The sequence below is a fragment of the Quercus lobata genome, chromosome 10 (genome assembly GCF_001633185.2).
Source record: "Quercus lobata isolate SW786 chromosome 10, ValleyOak3.0 Primary Assembly, whole genome shotgun sequence".
NCBI classification, from domain to species: domain Eukaryota; kingdom Viridiplantae; phylum Streptophyta; class Magnoliopsida; order Fagales; family Fagaceae; genus Quercus; species Quercus lobata.
The window spans coordinates 33181171-33206947 of record NC_044913.1 but is presented as its reverse complement, the minus strand read 5'-3'; the positions used below and the strand labels follow the sequence as shown (position 1 = coordinate 33206947).

The following is a 25777-nucleotide window of genomic DNA, read 5'->3' as shown; positions in this document are numbered from 1 at the left end:
AAAACCAAAACATAACATATACACAGAGAGAGAAAGAGAGAGATTTAAAACAAACCCCCCAAAAAAGAAAAAAGAAACTCACAGACAATCACAAAGCAGAACATAACATAGCAGCAACCTCCGGCCACTCCACCCTCTCAGGTAATCCTCCTCCTCTCTGTTATTTTCTTTATTTAAAAAAGAAAAAGAAATATACGCATTTTTTTTTTATTAGCTTTCCAATTTTGAACCCATTCCTCTCTTTCACCAACTTCCCAACAAAATGTCAGATCTTGATTTCCAAAGAAACTACTTTTTTACCCTTTTAAAAAAAAAAACAAGTCTTTTGGAAAATGAATTCCCACTTTAGTAGCCCCAAAATACGTGAGTTTAGTGTTAATGAAGAATAGGTGAATGGGATACTTCTTCAAATGTATAATCTGCTGGTTTTTTTTTTTTTGGAATTTTCTATCTGTGGATCCGTGCTGTGAATGCCTGATTCTCCGCTTTTTCTCTCATTCGCTGTCACTTAGATATTAACGTTTTTCATAGATACCCCCAAATAAAAAATAAAAAAAGATTTAAAAAAAAAAAATTATTTTTCCTCTGTTTGGTTGCTCAGAAAATGTAGGAAAACTGGGAAGAAATTTTTTTTTTTTTAAATTTTTTTAATGGATTTCTGAATGTTAGGGTTTTCTTGTTGTTCAGGACTCAAATGTTGCCACTTTATTGAGCCTTGTACGAGGTAAGTTTTGTACATAATACATTTTCGAAAATTTTAATTTTAATTTTTTTGTTTTTGTTTTTGTTTTCTTAAGGAAATAGCATTTGATATATGTTTAGAATGAGGTTTTGTTAGGTGTGGTGGATGCTTCTTGCTGAGACCTACTACTTGTAGGTTTTAGTGGTAAAAATAAGAAATGGCAGAACCGAACTCGGTAGATGTGATTCTGGAATTTCTGCAAAGAAATCGGTTTACGAGAGCCGAGGCAGCTTTGCGCAGTGAGCTCAGCAATCATCCTGATTTGAATGGTTTGCTTCAGAAGCTTACGATTGGAGATAAAGATAAGAGCTCGGGTAATATGGTAGAGGAGGATAATGGGGAAAAACTGGTAGTGGAAAGTCAAGGGTTGTCTCGGGATAGTCGTGAAGTTTCGAAGGAATTAATTGTGAAAGAGATAGAGTGTGGGACTGGTAGAAATGGGTCTGAGAGCAAATGGAAGAATGCTGCTTCAACTGGTGATCGGAACAAGAATAATGAAGTGGCTGGGACAAGTGATAAGAACTTTAGTTTCCTGAAAGGTTCAGAGGACACCGTGCTTGATTTGTATTCGTGGAAGTTCAATCCTAGTAATGGTCCTGCTGGAGCTTATCAGAATGATGGTGGTAGTAGTACTAATACTAGTAGCTTTTCGGAGCTTCTGATATCAGAACAACCAAGGTATCGAACGAGTGACGTTCCTGATGCTGGTAAAGTCCCTGTGAAGCCAAGAAGTGAGGAGCCCACAAATTTGTGGCTTGGAAGCACTAGCAAAGGTATTGTGGAAGCCAAGCATGAGAGGATCCAAACAAGTGAGCCCAAAGAACCTGTTCAGCAACATAAGACCAGTAGCACATACTTCATAGGAAACATTTCAGATAATCCATGGTCAAGAAGTGAGGATCCCACAAATTCATCTTCTGATACTTGGAAAGATTGTTCTGTCAAGACTGTTTTTCCATTCTCTAAGGGGGCTGTGTCAACCAGTTATGATAATGCTGTTGTCGTTGACAAAAAAGAAGGCAAGAAAAAGTCAGAAATGAGTGATATCAGGGCAGCAATAAAAGACCAGGTGGATGAGGTGGGAAGAGCTCTGTACTTTGTCAAGTCACAAGGGGTTCCCGAGCAAAAGACTATCAGCAGCCTGAGTTTTCCTTTTGCATCTGAGAATCAGAAGGAAGAGTTTCCTAGGTTGCCACCTGTTAAACTTAAGTCGGAGGACAAGTCATTGAATGTTAATTGGGAGGAAAAGTTTGAACGGGATGGACCTGCTGCAAAACTCAGCGGTGCTGATAACCCCCTCCTTATAGGGTCATACCTGGATGTTCCTGTCGGACAAGAGATAAACTCTGCAGGTGAGCCCATATGATGGATACGATAATATGATTTCTTTGCTTACAAATCTGGTGTGTCTTTGTTATGGAATTGAACTAGGTAGTTGATTATTTGGGTTTCATTGCCTTAGTGTACAACCTACTTTTTACATCTCTGAACTTGCCATTTCTAGTTCTACCTAGTCATCATATTTATTTCATTTTCTTTTTCATGTTTCTAGTGTTGATCTATCTGTTTAGGCCCTTGTGCTTGTAGCTAACTATTACTTCTTGAGCTAGTTAGATGTATTCAACTTATCATAATCAGCATTATTGTTGTATTGAAAATCTCCTTGTGTAAAGCAGTAGCCATTTCAAGTCATTGGTGGCTACAGCAGTGGCCAGTGAGGTTGAGGTGTAGTGTTAGCCTTCAGTTAATAAAATGTTTAGATGTATGATTAATGAAAGGAAAAGGAATTCATTTACCAATCCACCCTCAAAAGGATTTGGCAGAATTGGAAAATGATTGTTATTTGATTTATGGGGTTTGTCAGAAGTTTATCATTTTAATTTAAAAAAGAGATGCTGTCTTGCTCTGCTTTTTTACAACATTGTTCAACCGTATTCTCTATTATTGTTTTTACCATTTTCTTTTAATTCGTTTTCAATAATAATGTTTTATGATTTTTATCATGAATAGATAATTTATTGTATATGGAAATATGCTTTAAACTGGTGAACTTATTTAAAAGAATGTTGTTTCTTTTATTTTGCATGTTTATGAATAATATATGCTGAAACATTGTAAGCATGAGACCCAGGTTTTGCTGTCTGTGGATCAAGGAGCTAAGTTTCGTAAAGCTTCAATTGAAACTACTCAACTTGTTTTTGTTTCTCAGGAAAATTCAACGGTTTCCACAGAGTAGTTCAACCTCTATAATGTTATGTAGTTATTGTCTGATTGTCTGATAAACTTGCTAATCTGTCTATTTCTGTAAAATTTATGCTATGATTGCTCATTCATGTTGAGATGACATTAAGTATTAGCCTAAGCTGTCCTCTCAGAAATTTATGGAATATTTTGCCATTATACATTGTCATAGTTCTTTACTTGAAACACATGACAGAAAGTGCACATATGTGCCTGCTTTGCTTATAGACTCTCAAAATTTGTATGTAAGTAAATGAATGCAATAATTTTATGCATTGCATTGTATATTACATAGTTTGAACTTTTTTTTTTTAATATAAATTTTTTGACATACTATATTTGTCATTACTGTTTTTTTTTTTTTTGTTGATAAATGCTATATTTGTCATTACTCGTTACACACTTACCCTCCTCCATGTTTAATAGGGGAAGTGCTATTTGGGTCCGTTTGGATTGAACTTATTGTTGCTGAAATTGAAAACACTGTAGCAAAATAATTTTTATGTGTGAATAGTGTCGTGGGACCCATTTTTAATGAAAAAGTTGCTGAAAAGTAGAATTTGTGGGTCCGTGAACAGTGCACAAATACATTGTTCACGGTTGACTTGGTCAAATAGTGCGGTTGGGAAAAAAAAAAAAAAAAATCAGAAAACGCAGCCCAGGATTCAGTGGAAAACGCTGAATCCAAATGGGCACTTTGAGCTATAGCTTACTAGCAATAAGCATGAAATTAGGTTTTGTAACATATTTATGAGCATTGCCATCCACTTCCTTTATAGGCATTACCATTGATCTGAAATATTTCTTTTCCATGCGGGTCAAACCACATACCAAAAGAATTGTTATGAAGTGTTGGTGGGTTATATTGAATTTGAAATCTAATCACATTGTATCAACCCCACCTCTTCTCTTATTTTTGTATTTGAATGTTCTTGTACCTTTGTGTAAATGTCACATTATTAGCCTAGTGGCCCTAGCCTGTGATTCTGCTTTTACACATGGTTTTTCTTGTATTTTTTTTTTCTACTTATAAAATTTTGGTTTAATTGCAGAAAGCCACCCTAAACTATGGGGTACTTGCACTTTGCACCCCAAAATATGAAAACCTGCGGCAATCACTACCCCAACTATAACAAGTCTTGCAAATAACATTCTGTTGTTGAATTGAAGGTTAAATTAACATGCATGTGCAAGTCACGTGACACTCTTAGAAACTAAATTTAATGATTTTTCCCTCCAACAATTTAAACGACTAAAATACCTTACAAATTTCCTAAATGGACTAAAAATTACTCCTTATGGATTGTCTTCCAGCACAGGTTTGATTTCCCTCAAAAGTCCTTAACTCTCTCTCAATCCCAATCTGGAACTGTCTGCCCATTGCCCCCCCCCCCCCCCCACCCCCCCCACGGCAGGTCTTATGTTGTTTGACCCGTTCCATGCTGGTGAAACTTGATACTGAAGAGGACCAACAAGATGTCATCATTAGTGAGATTTTTTAAATAAGAGTTTCATCCCTCAAAGGGCTTAGTGTAGTTAGAATGGAACTCTAGGGTCGTGTGGTTGTGATGAGACTTGAGTTGGAAGAACAAGAGGTGTTTAAGCTTGCTGTGGCTCAGCTCAGAGGGGTTGAGGTAGGAGAGTACTTAGTATGCCCCAGAGAGTTCGGTGGAGGGCATGAAAGCCCCAATAAAAAGGTCTTTCTTTTTGACCTTCTTCATGTCAAAGAGCACAGGAAAGCCGTTGGTGTCCAGTAACACAATGGCGTTTGGGTTGGAAGCTATTAAAGGACTGGGTGGCTGGAATGTTGGCTCTGAAAATTGTTACTTCAAAATTCATCATGACCTTGGTTATAAAAATAATCAAATCAGTCTTTGATCAGATCAATGAATTATGAAAGGGACACCATAGTGTCTACCTGCCTTGTCAATCACTTCTAGTTTTGTATATTCAATATTTGGTTGAGGGTATTATGCCATTTTATAAATCTATATGCCAATGGGTCATCTCTATGTTTTATTTTTTGGGTTCATGATAATGGCATCCCTTCGATGTCTTTAGTAGATTTTATTTATTTCCTTTGTTGTGATCTGTATTCTTTGAAGAGGGTCTGTTTATACCTATTTATTTACACCCAAAAAAAAAAAAAAAAAAAAAATCAAGTTAGGGGAGAAAATGTATTTTCTTCTTATTTTTCCAAACCTGAATATGAAGAACAAGCCTTTTAGTCTTTTAACCGGCTGGAGGGGTACATCACTAAATTTAGTTTTTGGAGTGTCACCTGACTTGCACATGACCGTTAACTTTAACCATCAATTGGACAGCAAGGTGTTATTTGCAGGATTTGTTAAATTGGGATGGTGATTCCAAGTTTTCATAGTTTGCTGTGCAAAGTGCAAGTAACCCTATAGTTTAGGGTGGTTTTCTGCAATTAACCCTAAAATTTTCATTTATATAAAAGATAATGTTGCAAAATTTTCTTAATGATGACTATCAAATTCTTCCCTAATTCTTCAATTTCTGAACCTTGTGATTGGGCATTATTTTATCTATTTTATGCATATTCATTATACATTATGTGCTAAATTTTATGTAAATTGTTGAAATATGGAAGCTTATGTCATTGGTCTGGCTGGTTGTATTTCATTTTAAAATCCAAATTATAATACATTCTTTTGGGTACAGATGTGTGCCTGTATGTCACATTGCAGATAAAATCTGTTGATTTCTTGTCATCTCTCATTAAGATGGGTTGTGGTGAAGCCTGTATTCTTATTTATTTTGAGTGGTTGCATTGTTTAAGCAATCATGCTTGATCACTTAGCCTTGAGATCTGTTGAATTTATCTGAAACAGGTCCCAATTATTTGGTTTTATCAAATTCTTTTTAATCACTTGGTTTTGAATTTCCGATCCTTCTTTCCCCTTTCCTCCTTGTATTTTCTTTTCTTTTTTATTTCCTTTATGATTAGCAAAGAATTATCAATGTCTGATCCTGGTTTTATCATTTAATTATCTCCGTTTATGTATCTTTTTGCATAGTTAACTACAAGTTCTGATTAATGATCAGGTGGAAAAAGGATTGCAGGAGGTAGTTGGCTATCTGTAAGTCAGGGAATTGCAGAGGATACATCTGATCTGGTTTCTGGTTTTGCAACTGTTGGTGATGGATTAAGTGAATCTATTGACTATCCAAATGAGTATTGGGACTCTGATGAGTACGATGACGATGATGATGTTGGATATATGAGACAACCTATTGAGGATGAGGCCTGGTTTCTGGCTCATGAAATTGATTATCCAAGTGACAACGAAAAGGGCACAGGGCATGGCAGTGTTCCAGATCCACAGGAAAGAGCTCCAACGAAAGATGAGGATGATGATCAATCTTTTGCTGAGGAGGATTCTTACTTCTCTGGTGAGCAATATTTTCAAGCAAAAAATGTTGAACCAGTTACAGCTTCAGATGATCCTATAGGGCTGTCAGTGACTGAAATGTATGGGAGGACTGGTGAGAATGATTTAATTGCTCAATATGATGGACAGTTGATGGATGAAGAGGAACTGAATTTGATGCGTGCAGAACCTGTCTGGCAGGGCTTTGTGACTCAGACGAATGAACTCATCATGTTAGGGGATGGGAAAGTTATGAATGAGTCTGGGAGGTCGCGGCTAGATGATATTTGCATGGATGATGATCAGCATGGTTCAGTTAGATCAATTGGTGTAGGAATCAACAGCGATGCTGCAGATATGGGTAGTGAAGTACGGGAAAGTTTAGTTGGAGGTAGTAGTGAAGGGGATCTAGAATACTTCCGTGATCATGATGTTGGAATTGGTGGGTCTAGACATCATCATCATGACTCAGAAAAAAAATATATTGATAGATCAAGCAGGGATAAAAAGAAAAGTAGCAATCAAGAGGCCAATAAATATGTAGTTGGGAATGATAAGGGTGTAAGTATGCAGATGAAGAGTCACACTGATGGATTTTCATTTCCCCCACCATTGAGGGATGGGCAGTTGGTGCATACAGGCTCTAGTAAATCTTTATGGTCAAACAAGTGCAGTGCTATCATCAGCGATGAAACTGATGAGCGTCTTAATGCTTTGGTGGGATCTGATGATATGCTTGCTTCATGGAAGCGGAAAAGCAGTGATTCTTCACCTGCCAAAAGTTCCAGGGATGAAGAAAATAATGCTACAGCTGCAAGATCCACAGATTCTAGTCCCTCAACACTGTCTAATTATGGTTATGCTGAAAGAGAGCATGTAAAACGAGAAGAGGAAAAAACTGGAACTGCAAGGGAGGAAGATCCAGCGGCATCACTTGAGGATGAAGAGGCAGCTGCTGTGCAAGAGCAAGTAAGGCAGATAAAAGCTCAGGAGGAGGAGTTTGAGACCTTTAACCTCAAGATTGTGCATAGGAAAAACAGGCACGTGCTTTCCTATTTTTTCATCTTTCTGCTGGTTGTTTTATTTTCATGGACTTGATATGCTGCTATTTACGTCTAAATCAAATATTGGAATATCTTATTACTTTGAAAACTGTGGTATTATGCTCTTTATTTATTTATTTTCTTTAGAGTTAGATTGGTATTAGGTTTTTTTTTTTTTTTGGGTAGATTTAGATTAATAATCTCTCTCTCTCTCTCTCTCTCTCTCTCTCTCTCGACTAAATATCTACAGTATCCTAAAATCTCTGTGATGATAATCAGTCCTTGTTACTGGTTTATGTCTGATTATGCCTTACAGCTCAAACCTTGATTCCAACTTCTTTCCATATCATTAACTTAAGAAAACAAATTACTGAAAGCAAGCATAGCATATCACTGGTTACATACAAGGGTAGTTACTGTCAATTAAACTGAGATAGAGGTATTTGATTTCTTTTCCCTTGTACACTCCTTGTGCACTAGGGTGTCCCCTTTTTATCAATATATCTTATTACTTATCAAAAAAAAAAAAAGAATTAGATGGACATTTCCAAGTTATTTTTTCGAGCTTATAGATCGGCTGATCATATAACCATTAACGTGTTCTAGGTGATTTTTGACGATGATCTCTAGCTCAAATGGTGCCTCTTCCCTCTGTAGGAATTGAGTGGAGGGTCAAGTTAACTTACCAATAAAAAAAAACCTATGATTCTTGGTGATCCTCTTTTCTTGAGTATGCAGTGATTTTTATTATGCCTCCTACATTTTCTTTTTCATATATTTTTTGTAAGCCTTTAATGTAAAAGCACTTGTGGTTAGCTAAATTACATTTTGATGATTGAATTAGCAAATATAATTAATTAAATATATATAATTCATCAAAAGAAATTTTTTTTTTTTTTGATAAGTTTTTGGGCAACGTGAAACCTTCCATCTACACCGTGAAACCGCTAACATGACTAGCATGTCTAGCAAGATTATGAACAGAGTTGCCTTGTCTATGGGTATAGGATAAAGTAACTGCGTAAAAGGTTTCTGCAATAGTCTTGGCTTCAGCAATCAGGTGGCCAAACGAGGTGAAAGATTCTTCTTCACTTCTAAGAGCATTGTTCACAATTTCTAAATCACCCTTAAGTATAATAGAGGGAAACCCACAATCACTGGCAAGTTGAAGAGCATGAACAGCCGCTAAGCTCTCCACAGCTTCAATCGAGGATAGAGGAGGCATCTTATCTACCATTGACGCTAATACTAGTACCAAGTGGTTTCGAATAACAACCTCCACTCCCGCTTCACCTTATTTTAAAAAATAGAGCACCATCGTAGTTCACCTTAACTATAGGTTCAAGAAGAGGATGCCAACGTACAACTCCAGAAGAGCTGATCTGGGGAACAATCGAAGGAATTGGAAGAGCATGAACAAACTCAATTAGTGCTGAGTTTGCTTGCGTAGTAACCTAGGAAATCGGGAAAGCTTCATCATTAGTTCTCAACTGGTTTCTTTGAAACCATATGGTCCAAGCCAGCGTTGCAAACTCATCAAGATGTTCCCCTAAGTCTATCACCTTCTGAATTGCCTCGACGAACCTAGAGAAGTGTTGAGTCCCACGAAAACTCCATTTGGCATTTGAATCCCATTCCACTGAGATACAAGGACAAGACCATAGTGCATGATTCACATCCTCTAGGAACTGGTGACATTGTTTGCAATCATCATCGGTCAGCACTTTTCTTCAAACTCGATTAGTTTTGGTAGGGTTGGCGTTCTTGCAAGCTCTTCATAAGAAAATTTTGACCTTATTGGGAACCCTAAGACTTCAAATACTTATCCAAATACCAGGGTATAAATTTGAGGACCCCATCTGCATCTTGTTGGGCCAAGTCTAGGGTAAGAGACTTATAGCCAGTCTTGACAGTGTAAGTACCTGAAGAGGTATGAGGCCAATATAGGCAATCTTCAGGAAAAACATTGCTTAATGGGATACTCTTTACTAGTTGAGCTTCCCGTGGTGAGAAGAGCGTAGCTAGTAAACTTTCATCCCAGCTACGGGTTTGGTGGTTGATCAAAGAACTCACTCTATCCGCAAAGAGGTCATCCACAACAAGAGATAAGACCCTTGGGTGATACTTCAAAGGTAGCCAAAAATTGCCCCAAATACTTGTAGATTCTCCATTACCTACTCTCCTCCTAGCCTCCCGCTTAAATACATCTCTTCCCTTAAGTATGCTCTTCCAAGCATATGAGCTTGATTGGAATCAAAGGCCTCCATGATGGAGCGATTAGGAAAGAATTTTGTTTTGAAAATCTAGTAGAAGAGAGAATTTTTATTGTGAAAAAGACAGCAAGCTTGCCTTGCTAACAGGGCATCATTGAACAATGACAAGTCCTTGACCCCCCCCCCCCTTGATTTTGTTTTACACATCTCCGACCCCTTCACCTAATGAATCTTCCTCATATCACCCTTCTGTCTCCACCAAAATTTCCTGACAAGACTCAAGATCAGAGCAAAGCCTCAACGATAGTTTAAAGCAGCTCATAGTATATGTAGGTATGGCCTGAACCACCGCTTTAATGAGGATTTCCCTTCCTGCTTGAGATAATAATTTCTCCTCCTAACCTTGTAACATCTTCTAAACCCTCTCTCTGATATAATCAAAACTTACCTTTTTACTTATTCCAACTAGAGCTGGCAACCCCAATTACTTCTCATAGTTTCTAATTTTCGGAACACCCAAGGCATTTTTGATAAATTGTCTTCTTTCTTCGGAGGTGGATTTGTTGAAAAAGATAGTCGTCTTATTTTTATTTATGGTAAATTACAACTTACCAACCTGTGGTTTGGCCGAAATTTAAGTTGCTTATTTGTGATTTGAAATTTGACACTTTATCCACCTGAGGTTAGCTTAGTTAGAGTTTTGTAATCCACCTCTGTTAAAAACAGGGTTAAAAATGTAATTTTGCTCTACTTTTATGTCTCTTTCCTCAAAAAAAAAAAAAAAAAAAAAAAAAACGAAATCAAATAAAATCAAAAAGAATCTAGCGGAACACTTGTATCATGAGATTTTAAACTACAGGTAGGCAACTTAAATTTCGGTCAAATCTTAGGTGGGTAAATATCAAATTTCAAATCACAAATAGACGACTTAAATTTTGGTCAAACCACAGGTGGGTAAGTCGTAATTTGCCCTTTTATTTATCTTGTCCTGAACAGGAGCCATAAACATCCAAGATACCCAAGACTTTTTGACATTCTTGATGGGAAGATCTGCAAAATAAGAGACTATCCTTTGCAAAGAGATGGGTTAGGTGGTGGCCATTTCTACAAAGAGAGAAACCCCGAATGTCACCTTGTCTAGCAGCCTGGGAGATAAGACCATTCAAAACTTTTGTACATAGTAAGAAGAGGAAGTGTGAAAGAGGGTTACCTTGCCTGACGCCCCTTGAAGGTCTAATCATACCTTTAGGTTCCCCATTGATTAAGATGGAATAAGAGTTTAAGATGGAATAAGAGACAGTAGTTACACATGTCATAACCAACGAAATCCATTTCTCTTTAAAGCCCATTCTTCTCATCATTGACTTTAAGAAAGGCCATTCAACTTTGTCGTAAGCTTTGCTCGTATCAAGTTTGCTAGCCATGAAACCATCATCCCTAGTATTATGGGACTGTTGGGCACTGTCATTTAAACAATAGTTTTCAGTATTTAAATAATAATAACACTTTTGACACGTATTTTTATAACTCTCAAACACGTATTTCCAAAACACTGAAAACTGAACAACAATACTTAAACATTGTTGCTAAACGAGCCCTATGTTTTTGTAAGCTGTGTAGGGTCTCTAATGCAACCAAGGTATTGTCTGAAATCAGCTGGCTTTGGTAAAGGCGCTCTGATGCTTAGTGATAATATGGGGGAGTATTTTCTTCAACCGATTTGCCAAAACCTTCGAAATTTTTTTTGTACAAAACATTGCAGAGACACGTTTAGGATGTTCAGGTTTTTGTACTTAGAAACATGTTCAGGATTTTTCATCTTTGGAATAAGAGTAACAAATGTGTGATTGAGATGAGGGGGGAGGGGAGCAAAATTAAGGAAATCAAGAATGGAGATTGTAACATCACTGCCTAACAATTGCCAATAGGCTTACCATCAGGGCTAGATTCTTTCAAGGGGGACCATCTGTCGTATAGCATCATGAATTTCCCTAGCCATAAAGTCAGCACAAAGCTTCCGGTTCATTTCAGGACTAATGAAACTGTGAATAGAGCCTAAAGTTTCCTCACAGTGGGTGGGGGATGCCGATGAAAAGAGATCATTGAAATAATTGATAAAGGAAGTTGAGACCTCCTCCATATTCTTACTCCAAACTCATGAACTAGTACGGATTAGTGCAATATGGTTTTTTCTATAACACTGGGTAGCTCAATTATGGAAATACTTTTGAGTGTTTATCACCATATGCTGCCCATAGAGACCTTGAATGTTGGAATCACATCTAGTTCTCTTTATCAAGGTCATTGAGTTCCATCCGAATACTTCTAACCTGATCATTAACCCTAGAATGGATAGCTACACTCTCCGCTTGGATCAATTCTCTCCTCTTCTTCGCCAACTCCCACCTAATATTCGGAAAGTGAGTCTGACTCCACTAAGCTAGAGCTTTAGAGCATTTCTCAATCTTATATGTTGTATGAGTTGCTGGATCATTAGTAGCTTGGGTAGACCATACAGCATCCACAGTTTCTAAATATCGTTAGTAGCTTGGGTAGTTCATATAGCTTCCACAGTTTCTGAACATCCCTTGTCTGAAGCCACATCTTTTTGAAACGAAAGGGTTTCCTATAAGGGATAGGTTCCATCCCACTCGGTACCAAGAACTTGAGAGGAGATGGTGAACATTTGTACTAGCAAATCTAAGTAACCAATCATTATTTGCAAAAGCTTTATCCAAGCGTTCCCATACTGAATGACCATCCCTAAAATGTTTTTGCTAAGTGAACTGTGAGCCCAAATAGCCCAGGTCAAGGAATCCGCATTCATCAATGATGTCTTTGAACAGCTGCATTTGAGTGACACTCCTATTTCCACTCCCATCTTTTTAGAATTACTCACTAGTTCATTAAAATCCCTAGCACAAAGCCATGGTAAATTCAAACGGCTATTGAATTGTCGAAGCCTAGACCAAGCTTCCTGTCTTCTATGCGTTATGGTTTCTCCATAAAAGCTTGTAAATCGCCAAGCATCTTCCTTACCTTTGTTTATGATAGTCTATATGATATTTGGAGTAAGTCTCAATATCAAGCATGATCGAGTCTTTCCAAACGAGCACTAAATCCACTCTATGATTAATTCTAGGAACAAAGAACATATGCTCAAAATCTATTTTATGTTTAGCTTTTTTTAGCCTTCATTTGCCCATGTCTTGGCTATAAATACGACGAAGGGATCTTTAGCCTGTACAAAATCGACAAGCTCCCGCTCTGTATGTAGGTTCCCAAGCCCATGATGGTTCCATACTAAACAACTCATGGCCCTAGGCGGGGCTGCCTATCACCCTCCATCTCTTTAGATTGAGTAGTACCACTACAGAAAACTCCACAAAAAAATCCTATTGGCATCACCCTCTATCTCCACCATCTCACCACTGTCAAAACCCACATAGCAGCATCCATTAGTTTATAAGCAACAAATCACAGACCCCTAACCCACAGACCCATATGCTAATTGATGCGGGTGATGCAAGAAAATTATTATTTAGTATTATTTATGTTTGTAAGTCAATTGTATTTTTATGTTTTAGGTTCTAGTAGTTTATTAGACTATTAGTATTTTAATTTGGAAGCAAGGTTATTTTTGTAATAAGGCAATTAGGGTTTCCTAGCCAATTAGAACTAGGATCTAGCAATCCTTTATAAGCAACTTATTGTATTCCTTGAGGAGATAGTTGATATTTTGATGAATGAAAAAATGGCCGTTTGGTCTCTTTTGGTCTGGTGTTGACTCCTAGTGGTTTCCTTGTTTGGTGCTGACTTCAAGTCAGGCCTAGGTGTTGACTTTTAGGTCATATCCCTTTATTTTATTGTTGTTTCAGTTTTGTTTTGGTTGTCTTGGGTCACTGATTGCACACCGCGCCACCTTCATTGCTCCGTCAATAGCCACCAACAGCAGCTCGCAACCTCCAAATACCAGCCGCAGCTCCACATCAAAACGAACCCCCACCTGTGCCACCAGGAAGACACCTACCTTCCATGTTGCCATCCAACTGCAATGTGAATCCCTCCCCTCTGGTCTCATAAGGTAACAGTAACTAACCTTTAAAAAAAAAAAAAAAAAAAAAAAAACACCAGCAAACTTCTGTTTAAACAACCTGGTACATTGTAATTTGTAACCCCAAACACAGTGTTTCACAACTTAACCCGACCCATCTGATTAAAAAAATGAGGCCCCCCTTCAAGTCAGCTTTTGACCCCACCCAAGCATCAAAAAAAGAAGAAAAGATCACAATAAACCTTGCCTGACCACCCAGCACAAATTACCATAAGAAAAAGAGAAAGCCAAGCCTCCCACACAGTCAGCCCTTTACCCAATTCCGAAAAGAAGTCAGATTGGCCCATTAAAACCAGAAGGCAGAAGCCAAACCGTGTGCATCAAGTGTTCTTCAACTTTCAATAGCAAGTTAGGCAGTCAAGATTCTTGTTCATTGAGCTGTGCTTCTATAATCCAAGGGATTTTTTCAACTGGATAAATGAGATGGAGCAATTCTTTTGAGCAAGAAAATTTTGCAAATAACATAAAAGTCAGTTATGCAAAAGTTGAAGTTAACAGGAGGAGTCCAACTTTTCTGGGTGATCTTGAATATCTCCGCTCTATAACTATAAACCTGCCATTACTGCTTGGAAAGATATGAAAAAAAATCTTTGTGATGAATATTTGTCACCATACTTTTGAGCTAAGTATATACCCCGAGCTCAGTGTGGTAATTTTCAAGATCGAAGTGATGGTATGAGGAAATGGAATAGCCAGCCAATTGCATGTTTTGAAGAAAATACGATGAAGTCTCATCTCATTTCATGTCCTCAGTGCACTTTTGAACAATCTACCTTTCGTCAAGACTTCAAAGAATTAAAGGAATTATTTGAAAAGCTCATGGAAGGTGTTCAAGACTTGGTTGCTCAGGTGAATCAAGTGAAGCCTCCGAGATTTTGGTAATGGAGAAATGTCAAGTAGCACTAGAGTCTTGATAAGCACCAACAAGTGTTGCTTTAACATGTGTGCAACAAGACAAACCTATTGAAGAGCAACAAGAAGAATAAAATTTTAGAGGATGCGCATGATGTGAAAGTTGACGTGAAAGTTAACGTTGTTGAATGTGCTACTGATCAATTCTCCATAATGCCTAAAGATCTACAACTTGGTGAAGTCGAAAAGGTTGATAACGCAATGTTTCCAATGGATCAATATGAGAATGTGCTGATTCGACACATTGATTTTATGATTCCAGAAGAGTTTGATGTGGTGGACAGCAAGTTTTTACTTTTCTTTGTGCCCACTAAGGTGATTCTAGACTTGAAGTAAGTGTTGCTTGTTAGCATCCTAATCCCAATGCTTTAAAATTGAGGTTGAGTTTTCTCCTACTAGAGGGGAATGATGTAGGAGACGCAAGAAAATTTTTATCTAATATTATTTATGTTTGCAAGTCAATTATATTTTTATATTTAGGTCCTAGTAGTTTATTTGGCTGTTAGTATTTTAATATTTGGAAGCAAGGTTAGTTTTGTAATAAGGCAATTAGGTTTCTTACGCCAATTAGAACTAGGGTTTAGCAATCCTTTATAAGCAAACTATTGTACTCCCTAGGTGCTGACTCCTAGCTCATATCTTTAATATTTGGAATTAGTTGATATTTTGATGAATGAAAAAAATGGCCTTCTAGCTTTTTTGGTTTGGTGTTGACTCCAGTTCTACCTTAGGTGCTGACTCCTAGTGGATTTCTCGCTTGGTGTTGATTCCAAACCAGGCCTAGGTGTTGACTCCTAGGTCATATCCTTTTATTTTCTTGTATTTTAATTTTATTTTCAATTGTTATGGTTGTCCTGCGTCAATAATGGTGACCTTCTAATGATCGCTGGCAATGTGTTGTAGGTGGTGGTAGCTTTTAAGAGTGTGTGTGTGTGTGTATATATGTATGTATGTATGTATGTATTTTTTTTTTGTTCATCTTTTCTTATGTATTCCATTTCATGGTATAACAGCTGGCTCACTGGTATTAATATCTTTGGAAATGTAGCATCTCCTTAATGCTTCGTTTTTGTTTCTTGCGGGGCAAAATTTGTATAAAGTATTTCTTGTTAATGTAGTTTTGATTTGCAAGTTGTAACAACTGTAAGCATAATGTGGCATATGGTCAATTTGGCACTCATATTGCCCATAGCATATGCTGAGAACTTATTTTACCATCACTTAACCTGCAATCATTTCATGCTGCCAAAGCAAGCAGGCCTGCCAGTATGTGATTTTATCTCTTCCCTAACAGACTATCTAAACTTACTTTTCTGTTGCTCAGAACTGGCTTTGAGGAGGACAAGAACTTCCATGTTGTTTTAAATTCAGTCATAGCTGGCCGCTATCATGTTACTGAGTATCTTGGTTCAGCTGCATTCAGCAAAGCTATACAAGCACATGATCTGCATACGGGCTTGGATGTCTGTGTAAAAATTATAAAGAACAACAAGGATTTTTTTGATCAGAGCCTTGATGAGATAAAGCTTCTCAAGTATGTGAATAAGCATGATCCCGGTGACAAGTACCACATTCTTCGATTGTATGATTATTTCTATTATCGAGTAAGTGAAAATGTAATTCAACTTTCTATTATATTTCTTTTTAAATGTGTTATGAACTTTTACATTGGATTGCTGATTGGTGCATGTCTGTGTACTAGGTAATTTAGATGTTAAATTAATTTGTATTTCCCTTCACGAAATCCAAATAAGAGTTCGCTGAAGTTATACAAGTACCTCACATTCCTGTAGGGTTATCTTCTAGATCTGGTTGTCAGATCCTGTCACAACCTACTTAATCCCTAATAATATCTTATTTGTTGTGAAGTAGGTCTTCAACCACTCGAGAAATTTAGGTAGCTTTTATCTTGTTGAATTTTTTCATGCAGTTGTCTGTGGATTTGTTATCAGGCTCCAAGTTCAGGGCTATTTGTCATTGTCTTCATGAGTGAATGTCTCTATGTCAAGTGTCTCTACTACAGATTTGTTGATTATAAATCATTCATGTTATCTACCAGAGGCAGCCATTATCTACCTTGGTGATATTCAAGTGGGCTGCAATATGGCATGCTTTTTCATAGATGATTTTTTCAAGGAAAAACTCAATTTCTGCTAATATATCTGGGTCTATCATATCTCTAGTGAGCTGCATCTGTCATATTTGGTCTTAGATGCCGATGTCCTACAAACGATTTTTCTATTGATGCTATAATGACGGGTAGCTAAGTCTCCCTTTATTTTTCAGGAGCATTTGTTAATAGTATGTGAACTTCTCAAGGCAAACTTATATGAGTTTCATAAATTTAATAGAGAGTCTGGAGGGGAAGTTTACTTCACAATGCCAAGATTGCAGGTTTGTGGGGGTATTTTTTTTTTTTTTTTCTCCATAGCTTTTTATTTGTTGCAAGGCTTGCATATATACCCATTATTGTTGGATTTTGCAGTCAATTACCATTCAGTGTCTTGAGGCACTTCAGTTTTTGCACGGACTTGGCTTGATACATTGTGACTTGAAGCCTGAGAATATATTGGTGAAAAGTTACAGTAGATGTGAGGTGAAGGTCATTGATCTTGGTAGCAGTTGTTTTGAGACAGATCACCTCTGTTCCTACGTTCAATCCAGGTCTTACCGAGCCCCAGAAGTTATCTTGGGACTTTCATATGATAAGAAGATAGATGTATGGTCACTTGGCTGCATCTTGGCAGAACTTTGTACTGGCAATGTAAGTGTCATTCAACAAAACATGCACATATGTATGTATATTTGTTTTTTATTATATGGAGTCTAATTTACAAAATGTGCTAGATTTCATTTTGCTGCCCCAAATTTATTAGTTTTGTTATTTTCATCTTGTAATTATTACCTCTACTACAGCCAATGACCTTTAGGTCAAATGGCATCATCTCTTGGTGTTTCCGATAGAGACATGTAGGGTTCAAATCTCCCTTCTCCCGCTTAAAATATATCAAAATTATTACCTCCACTGCATGTAGCCTTAAAGATTGTTTTGAGCTTGTTTGGACCAACCAATTAACTTGGAATGCACTGGAACTTATATTTATGTGCTGAAATTACACTTTTGACCCTTAAAGTTTGGGGTTGTTTTCACAAATATGGATGGAATGACCGTTTTGAAAATGGAATAAAACTCGGAGGACCAAAATGAAAAAATATCTAATTTAAAAGACCTAAAACAACCCCAAACTTTAATAGTCCAAAGTGTAATTTAGTCTATTTCTTATGAAAAAATTGTGAATCAAAAAGCAAACTGTCCTTTTTTTTTTATATAAAAAAAATTTATAAGTAATAAAATTTTTATTGAATGAGAGGAATATGAAATTGTATTTTTTGGCTATTGCATCTGACAGTCATTAAAACTGTTGTCAGCTAGAAGAATCCAGATTTCTTCACCTTTAAGTTAGTACCTTCTCAAGTAAGCCCAACCAAATTTATTTGTAAGTACAAATTTCTAATACCTAGCCTACAAAATACAAATTCCTGAAGCCCCATTAAAATATAAACTTTTTGTTGATTTGATGAGCTCCGTTGGTTTCTGGACACCTTGTTACCTAGTTGCTGGAAATAGTTGAGGTGACTTATGGCCATGCCCTAATCAGTACTTGTGTTTGGCTGTCTGCATCATAATCAAACTCTTCAAACACAGGTTTCAGTCATCACCTTTCTTTCCTTTGAGGCTTGTATTTTTTAATGCTTCATGTCTTTTGTTAAGACATTTGGCATTAACTTTATTAGATATTGACATGCAAAAACTAGTGAATGGTGCCTGTTTAATTACCTTTTCAATGCAATGCTAATGCTTTATGTTATTGTTATTACATTTTTACTGTCACAGAGGGCTGACAACTATGGGAATTTTTCCTGTGCCTTGATTGTTTTTCTGCATCAGTTGATGTGCATGATATATTGACCATTTTCCCCATTAATTTAACAGAGATTTATTGTGGTTGATTTTTTTCCCAATGAATTTTGCCTTGGTGTAGGTACTCTTCCAAAATGACTCGCCTGCAACATTACTTGCTCGAGTTATGGGAATTATAGCTCCCATTGATCAAAGCATGCTTGCCAAAGGACGGGATACATACAAATATTTTACCAAAAATCACATGCTTTATGAACGGAATCAGGTAAAAGTTGTATTTCTAGGATATTATCTTGTTTAGTTTCTAGAAATTGAATATTTATTACTTACCAAAAAAAGAAAAAAAAGAAGAAATTGAATATTCGGCATTCTCCAATGCTGCTGATGCTAGTTATATGCTTATAGAAGTATATAGTGGAGAGGAACCAAGATTCGGTCTCTGACAAAAAAACCACTAACCAAAATGGACTGCAACATGCAGGCAACCAAGAAGCATGTTTTTGGGTGTACACAGGACCACATGCAATCACCCTCCCTCCTTTCTTTTCCCTCTCCTGGGCAGCTGGGAAAAAGCAGAAAATGCTTACATATTTGTGCTTGTATATTTATGTCTGTTAAACTATCGATTGTCCCAAAATATTAAGCTATTAGAAAATTGTGAATTTAATCACTTAACCATAGTTCAACACTCCCTAATGCGAGAGACGTAATAAGATTTTTATTTAGTATTATTTATGTTTGCAAGTCAATTTTATTTTTATGTTGTAGGTCCTAGTAGTTTATGAGGCTATTAGTATTTTAATTTGGAAGTAAGGTTATTTTTGTAATAAAGCAATTAGGGTTTTCTATCCAATTAGAACTAGGTTTAGCAATCCTTTATAAGCAGCCTATTATACTCCTTGAAGGGGATAGTTGATATTTTGATGAATGAAAAAAATGGCCGTTTGGTCTTTCTTTGGTCTGGTGCTGACTCCAAGTCCACCCTAGGTGTTGATTCCTAGTGGTTTTCCCGCTTGGTGCTAACTCCAAGTAAGGCTTAATTGCTGACTCCTAGGTCATATCCTTGTTTAACAATCCTTTATAAGCAGCCTATTATACTCCTTGAAGGGGATAGTTGATATTTTGATGAATGAAAAAAATGGCCGTTTGGTCTTTCTTTGGTCTGGTGCTGACTCCAGGTCCACCCTAGGTGTTGACTCCTAGTGGTTTTCCCGCTTGGTGCTAACTCCAAATAAGGCTTAGTTGCTGACTCCTAGGTCATATCCTTTTATTTTCCTGTTGTCTTGTGTCCACTTCTTGTTATACAAAGGCAATTTCAATTCTTGATACTTTTGCCAATGTCAAGTGTGATGTTGGACCTTGAGTATGATGCATTGGTTGTTGAGATGTTTCAAAATTTCTTTAAAATAATTAGGTTCAACCATCCACTTGCTATATTTTCAGCCATGGAAACAATTATGACTCTAATCATAGATGAAAGTGAAGAAATTTCCTTGGATCTTCTCAGCTCACTTTTTCCTAGTGTTAGAAAGGAAAATCAGAATGTTTCACGTACTTTGTGGAAATTGGGGGAGCAAATAATCGTTAGGATTAATGCCTAGCTAGAAAAGATAATGACATCCACTCAAAAACTAAGTAGCAAGCTTGAGGGTGCACATGATTTGAAAATTGAAGTTGTTGAATGTACTTCTGATCAACCCTCCATAGTGCTTGAAGATCTACGTCTTGGTGAAGTCGAAGAGGTTAAAACCACAGTGCTTCCTATGGTTCATAAGGTACAAGATGAGATTATGCTGATTCCACACATTGATTTTGTGATTCCAAATGAATTTGATGTGGTGGAATTCAAGGTTTTTATTTTCTCTGTGCTCCCTAAGGTGATTCTAGATTTGAAGCAAGTGTTACTTGTTAGCATCCTAATCCTTCAATGCTTTAAAACTCAAGGTCAAGTTTTCTCCAACAAGAGGAGAATGATGCAGGAGATGTAAGAAGATTTTTATTTAATATTATTTATGTTTGCAAATCAATTGTATTTTTATGTTGTAGGTTCTAGTAGTTTATTAGGCTATTAGTATTTTGGAAGTAAAGTTATTTTTGTAATAAGGCAATTAGGGTTTCCTAGCCAATTAGAACTATGATTTAGCAATCCTTTATAAGCAACAATGGGATATTTTGATGAATGAAAAAAATGGTCATTTGGTCTTTCTTAGGTCTAGTGTTGACTCCATGTCCATCCTAGGTGCTGACTCCTAGTGGTTTTCCTGTTGTTTAGTTTTTGTTCTGGTTGTCCTGCATCACTCCCTCTAACATGTGGGCCTAACTCCCCCTTAATAAGTGGAGCCCAACACGTGAGATTTTTTAACATTTTAAATGAGAGGTAGATTGGAGACAAGGATTGAATTCAAGATCTCATATTCTGATACCATGTTAAATTACTGATTGTCCAAAAAGTTTAAACTATTAGGAAATGGTGAATTTAATCACTAAACCATAATTCTAACAATGTTCTTTCACAATTTATTGCATGCATGGTATCCTTTTTTTTTAATAGGTAAATATTTGCTTACATAGCTACAAGGAATTGAATGTGTGATCTCACCCTCCATCTCTTGTATATGGAAGGATTTATGGTTCAGTCCAATGACCATTGGTATTGCATGTTAAGGACGTTATCTTTAAACACCCTACTGTCAAAATTGAATGCCTTTGCATTGTTCTTTGTCAAGTGGATCTCCTATAAAGCTTTGTATTCTTCTTGTTTGCATTCTCCTTTTCCATATATTTTGGCCAGACCTGCCAAGATTGTTAACAATGACATCTTTCCTTTATGTTGCACTCACTGGCTTGGCTACATTGTGCATGATCATGACACATCAAAGTCCAATTTCACTTGTGTGTGGAAATTAGATAGCAATCTAGGTACTTGTAGCTTGTGTTTTCATTTCTCAATGAATGATGGAGCTCCAGGAGTTATCTTCATGTCTTCTTTAGATATTAAGTTTATCCTTGGGTGGCACCTGCTATGCTAATCGGCTTCCATCAGATGATGCCCTTCTCTTATTTTTGGCACTTCATAACTTGTTTATCTCGAGAATTTGGTTCATTTTGGTATTAGTAGATGAAGTGGCTGTACTTGTTATGAATTAGTTGAAATTACTTTTATGCCTTGAATTTTAATAGAGTTAGAAATTAACTTTATCCCTTTACCTGTACTTGTGTTTAAATTGCTAAGGGCTATATATTTATCAAATGTATCCAACCATAAGCAGAATTTTTCCTACTTAACAGTTTTGATTGTTTATTCAACTGTAATTGCATCAATTTTAATTCATGGCTTGTATATGTGATGACAGAAATAGAATTCAGGTTTCTACTTCTTTAAATATTATTCAAATGCTTTTGGTCTTTTATTTATATGATATGGAACATAGTGCTATTCTACTATTCTCCAGGAAACAAACCGGCTGGAATACCTGATACCAAAAAAGACATCCTTAAGACACCGGTTGCCAATGGGAGATCAAGGCTTCATTGACTTTGTTGCTCATCTACTTGAGATAAACCCAAAAAAGCGGCCTTCAGCTTCAGAGGCTTTAAAGCACCCATGGCTATCATACCCATACGAACCTATATCATCTTGAGCCATTTGAAGATTTTTTTTGCCGGCAATGATATGCTGCAGGTGCCCTCGTGTTTGTGTTTGGGTGTCTTCTTAACAGGGGAAGGAGCCACTTTTATTTCTGGCTGAAATTGGTCGTCTGTTTTAGGGGGTCTTCAAAGAGAAATTGGCCCTTACATCTGTGCACAATGCATTGAAGGTTGTGTTTGGTTTTGTTGGTGATACCTATCTTTCCTTCCCCTTGCCAAGTTGTAATTCCAACTAACCATAATCAAGAATGTAATTTTGCACGCTCTCTGTATTCTTGGGGGTGCTTTGTTTGATCTGGTGGAAGAAATCTTAAAAATCGTGTTGTACATGATGTGTGATCATTCTTTTAGGTTATCTAGTAATATTTTGTGGAATAGTTTTCCATCCAATTTTGACTGTTTCATGACACAATTTGCTGCATTATATCATGTATGAGGCTAACACTAACAATGTGCTCGTCAATCAACATGATGCTTTTCCGCAGCAGCGCAATCTTTCGTTAGTTTATTTCCTGTTCCTATTGGGGGTCTACCTTTTTTTTTACTGGCTGCCTGCCATTGTTAGCTTGCTATCCAATTTTGATTGTTTCATGACACAATTTGCTACATTATATTATCTGTGAATCAACACTGCTTTTCTGTAGCGGCAATCATTCTTGGTTTATCCCTTTTATTTGCCGTTCTTTTGGCAGCATGCTGTGGTTTCATTTGAGGTTAAATAGTTGTATTTTACCCAGTTGGGCTGGGGTGATACTTTTGTAAAAAAAATTTAATCTCAAATCGTAAAAATTTGTACATGTAAATCGCAAATTTACATATATATGTTGGATTCTTTTGGTAAATTGAGTGGTTTATGCTTGGTCAAGGGGAATGGAGTTGATACTAAAGAGGCGTCCTCTTTAACAGCAGCAATACAATCTCAATAAACTAATCTTCTACTTTCCTGAAACCCCGTGGATGCTCTTCGTTGCAACTCACTGAAACCAGCATTCTGGCTCTAGATTCATTTGTTGGCCTTATAACTTCAATATCTATAGTGCTGTAAAAATAGGAGTAGGAGGTGCTAGCTACTTTTGCCTTTTCATCTAATGGAGGTTTTATAGATTCATGAGGTCTTTATAAACATGGATTTTTAAGAGAACCATCCCTTCACCTTATCAAATAATCGATCTCCCATGGTAAATATCAAGGAAAGGATTGTTAGAGACTTGGAGCTCCTTTTGGAATACTCTCTTCCCCAACGCACTATTCAAACACTGTCCCTTTTAATGCTCTAATCATGCTCCAATCTTGCTATATACAGGAATCTCAATCTCTCATAATGGTCCCAAACCTTTCAAATTTGAAGTAATCTTTGTGGACCTTGGTTCCCACTCCCAACTCATAGTCTGGAACAAAAGCACCTGTGGGAACATTCAAGATAAGCTCCAACAAGTTAAAAGAGAGCAAGAGAAAAAAAAAAAAAAAAAAAAATTGTTAAAGGCGTTCCCCCGTCCTCTCCAAGCTTGGAAGCATATAATTTTTTGAGAATTGAAATCCAGTAGCTTCTGATCAGAGAATAATTAATTTGGAAGCAAAAGTCAAGGGTGCAATGACACCTCATTAATCTTAACACCAAATTCTTATACTTATCCACCTTCATAAGGAGAAGAAAAAAATCAATAGATTTTCTAAGGAACAACCATTGAAACTGGATACTAGGCAGAGATGAAATTGGATACCGTTTTGTGAATCACTTTCAAAATTTGTTGACCACTACGGCCTCCTCCTTTCCACCGGAGCCATGCATGCACCAGCACAATTAAAGAAAATAGTTGCTGTGCAAAATGCAAGATCCAAAAGAAAGCCCATTCAGCCTTGGTGCATTCAAAGTTTCTTCCCTAAAGGTATGTCTCTTATCTTTTTTTTTTTAAACATTATTGGTCCATCCATATTCTCATTTTAATGTGATAAATGCTGCCTTTAGCTTCTTTGAGCAAGGTCATTTAATGACGACTTTCAGAGGTAGGTGAAACAGTGTGTGTATGAGAGACTAGATGTCGGTCCCTCTCCCTCATGTTACATCTCATGGGTGCGTTACTTGCTCTAGCTGTGCTCGCGATTCTTTTTGTGTGGGGGGCGTGTGTATAAGAGTATGAAGTTACCACTCATTATTGGAATTTGGTAGAGGTGTGACTGGTCACCTGAATTAAAAAAGAAGTGGTTTATTTCAAAACCAATTCCTTTAAGCTTAAATTAGATAAAACTATGTTTGGAACTAGAAATTTTTTTTTGGGGGGGGGGGGGGGGTTTAGTTATGCGTGGGCAAGGTGTTAGGCACCCCCATGATGCCTGACCATAGTCAATACCTAATTCTGATTATTCCTTTAAAATGTGTGTAATGTAAAATAAAAGAAATAATTTCCCTGTCTTGGGGGAATATGTTTCATGATATAATGCATTTAGATATCCATGGTTTTGATTTAGAGGAAAACAAAATTGATTTTCGTTTGGAAATCATTTTGAAAAACCTATGATTAGCAGGGATTAATGTCGAAATGAACTGAGAATCTAAAAGCTTCCCATAGTGTAGTCAGATTTTGGGAAGTGTCCAAGCGACCATCAAGATTCCATCATTTTGTAGTGAATGTTGTGATTCGTGTGTTGATGATGTTTGAACTAAGTAATCACACAAAGGAAATCTCCTTCATGATATCTTTTTCTAACGAGGTTTTTGAAAAGGAAAACCCTTATATTGAAATTTCTATTAAGAAGGGAGTTAGTTTTTCAAATGGATAAATCATATTCATGGTCAAATTTTTAGTAGAAAATTAGAAAACCGGGTTCAAAATGGAGTTTTTGACAGAATTTCTAATTTAAAAAGAGAAATTTTGAAAACCATATATTTTAATAGAAAATTAGGAAATCTAGTTAAAAGCAGTATTTTTTTACAGAATTTCTTCTTGAAAAAGGTAATTTTGAAAAATCATATTTTTAGCGGAAAATCAGGAAATCAAGTTTAAAACTGGATTTTTGATATAATTTCTACTTTAAAAAGTAAAGTTTTGAAAAATTAGATTTTTTAAAGAAAAATTAGGAAACTGGGTTTAAGACAAAATTCTAGACAGCATAGTTTTGTTATAAAAAAAAAAAAAAAATCTTGGTGGAGAATCAAGAAACTGGTTGAAGTTTGTTTTTTACCGCATTGTTGAGTTAAAAATAGAAAAGAAAAGGAAATTCTGAAAAATATTATTTTTGATGGGAAACAACATTTTTCTAACAATTTCGGAGATTTTCATCATTGGCTAATGAGATCATGAGAGAGGGGGTGGATTCATGTATTTATTGTCATGTTATCATAAAAGGGTATTAGAGAGTGTACCTGACTAGCATCTACCTTGAAAAAATGGAAAAAGAAGATCACTTAGAATGGGCACATAGTGCAATTCAGTTGTCTCTTGCAGACATGTTTCTAAGAGAAATTATAGACGAAGATACAACTATGGGATTATGGCTTAGGTTGGAGAGTCAGTACATGACTAAGTCTTACAAATAACTTGTACATGAA

General features: G+C 36.6%; 1 protein-coding gene across 2 annotated transcripts; it reads left to right on the top strand.

Annotated features, from left to right (window-relative positions):
• Positions 1 to 22723, top strand: LOC115964089. 2 transcript variants are annotated; one of them, XM_031083404.1, is made up of 9 exons: positions 1 to 141; positions 688 to 724; positions 823 to 2094; positions 6053 to 7418; positions 15985 to 16264; positions 16947 to 17054; positions 17146 to 17424; positions 18704 to 18847; positions 22035 to 22723. In XM_031083404.1, the coding sequence occupies exons 3-9, from the start codon at positions 900 to 902 to the stop codon at positions 22221 to 22223; spliced, it is 3561 nt and encodes a 1186-aa protein (XP_030939264.1). In that variant the 5' UTR covers positions 1 to 141; positions 688 to 724; positions 823 to 899; the 3' UTR covers positions 22224 to 22723. The 2 variants fall into 2 exon arrangements, with proteins under 2 accessions (XP_030939264.1, XP_030939265.1); XM_031083405.1 differs by having other exon boundaries at positions 23 to 141; positions 839 to 2094.
• Positions 22724 to 25777: the final 3054 nt, after the last annotated feature.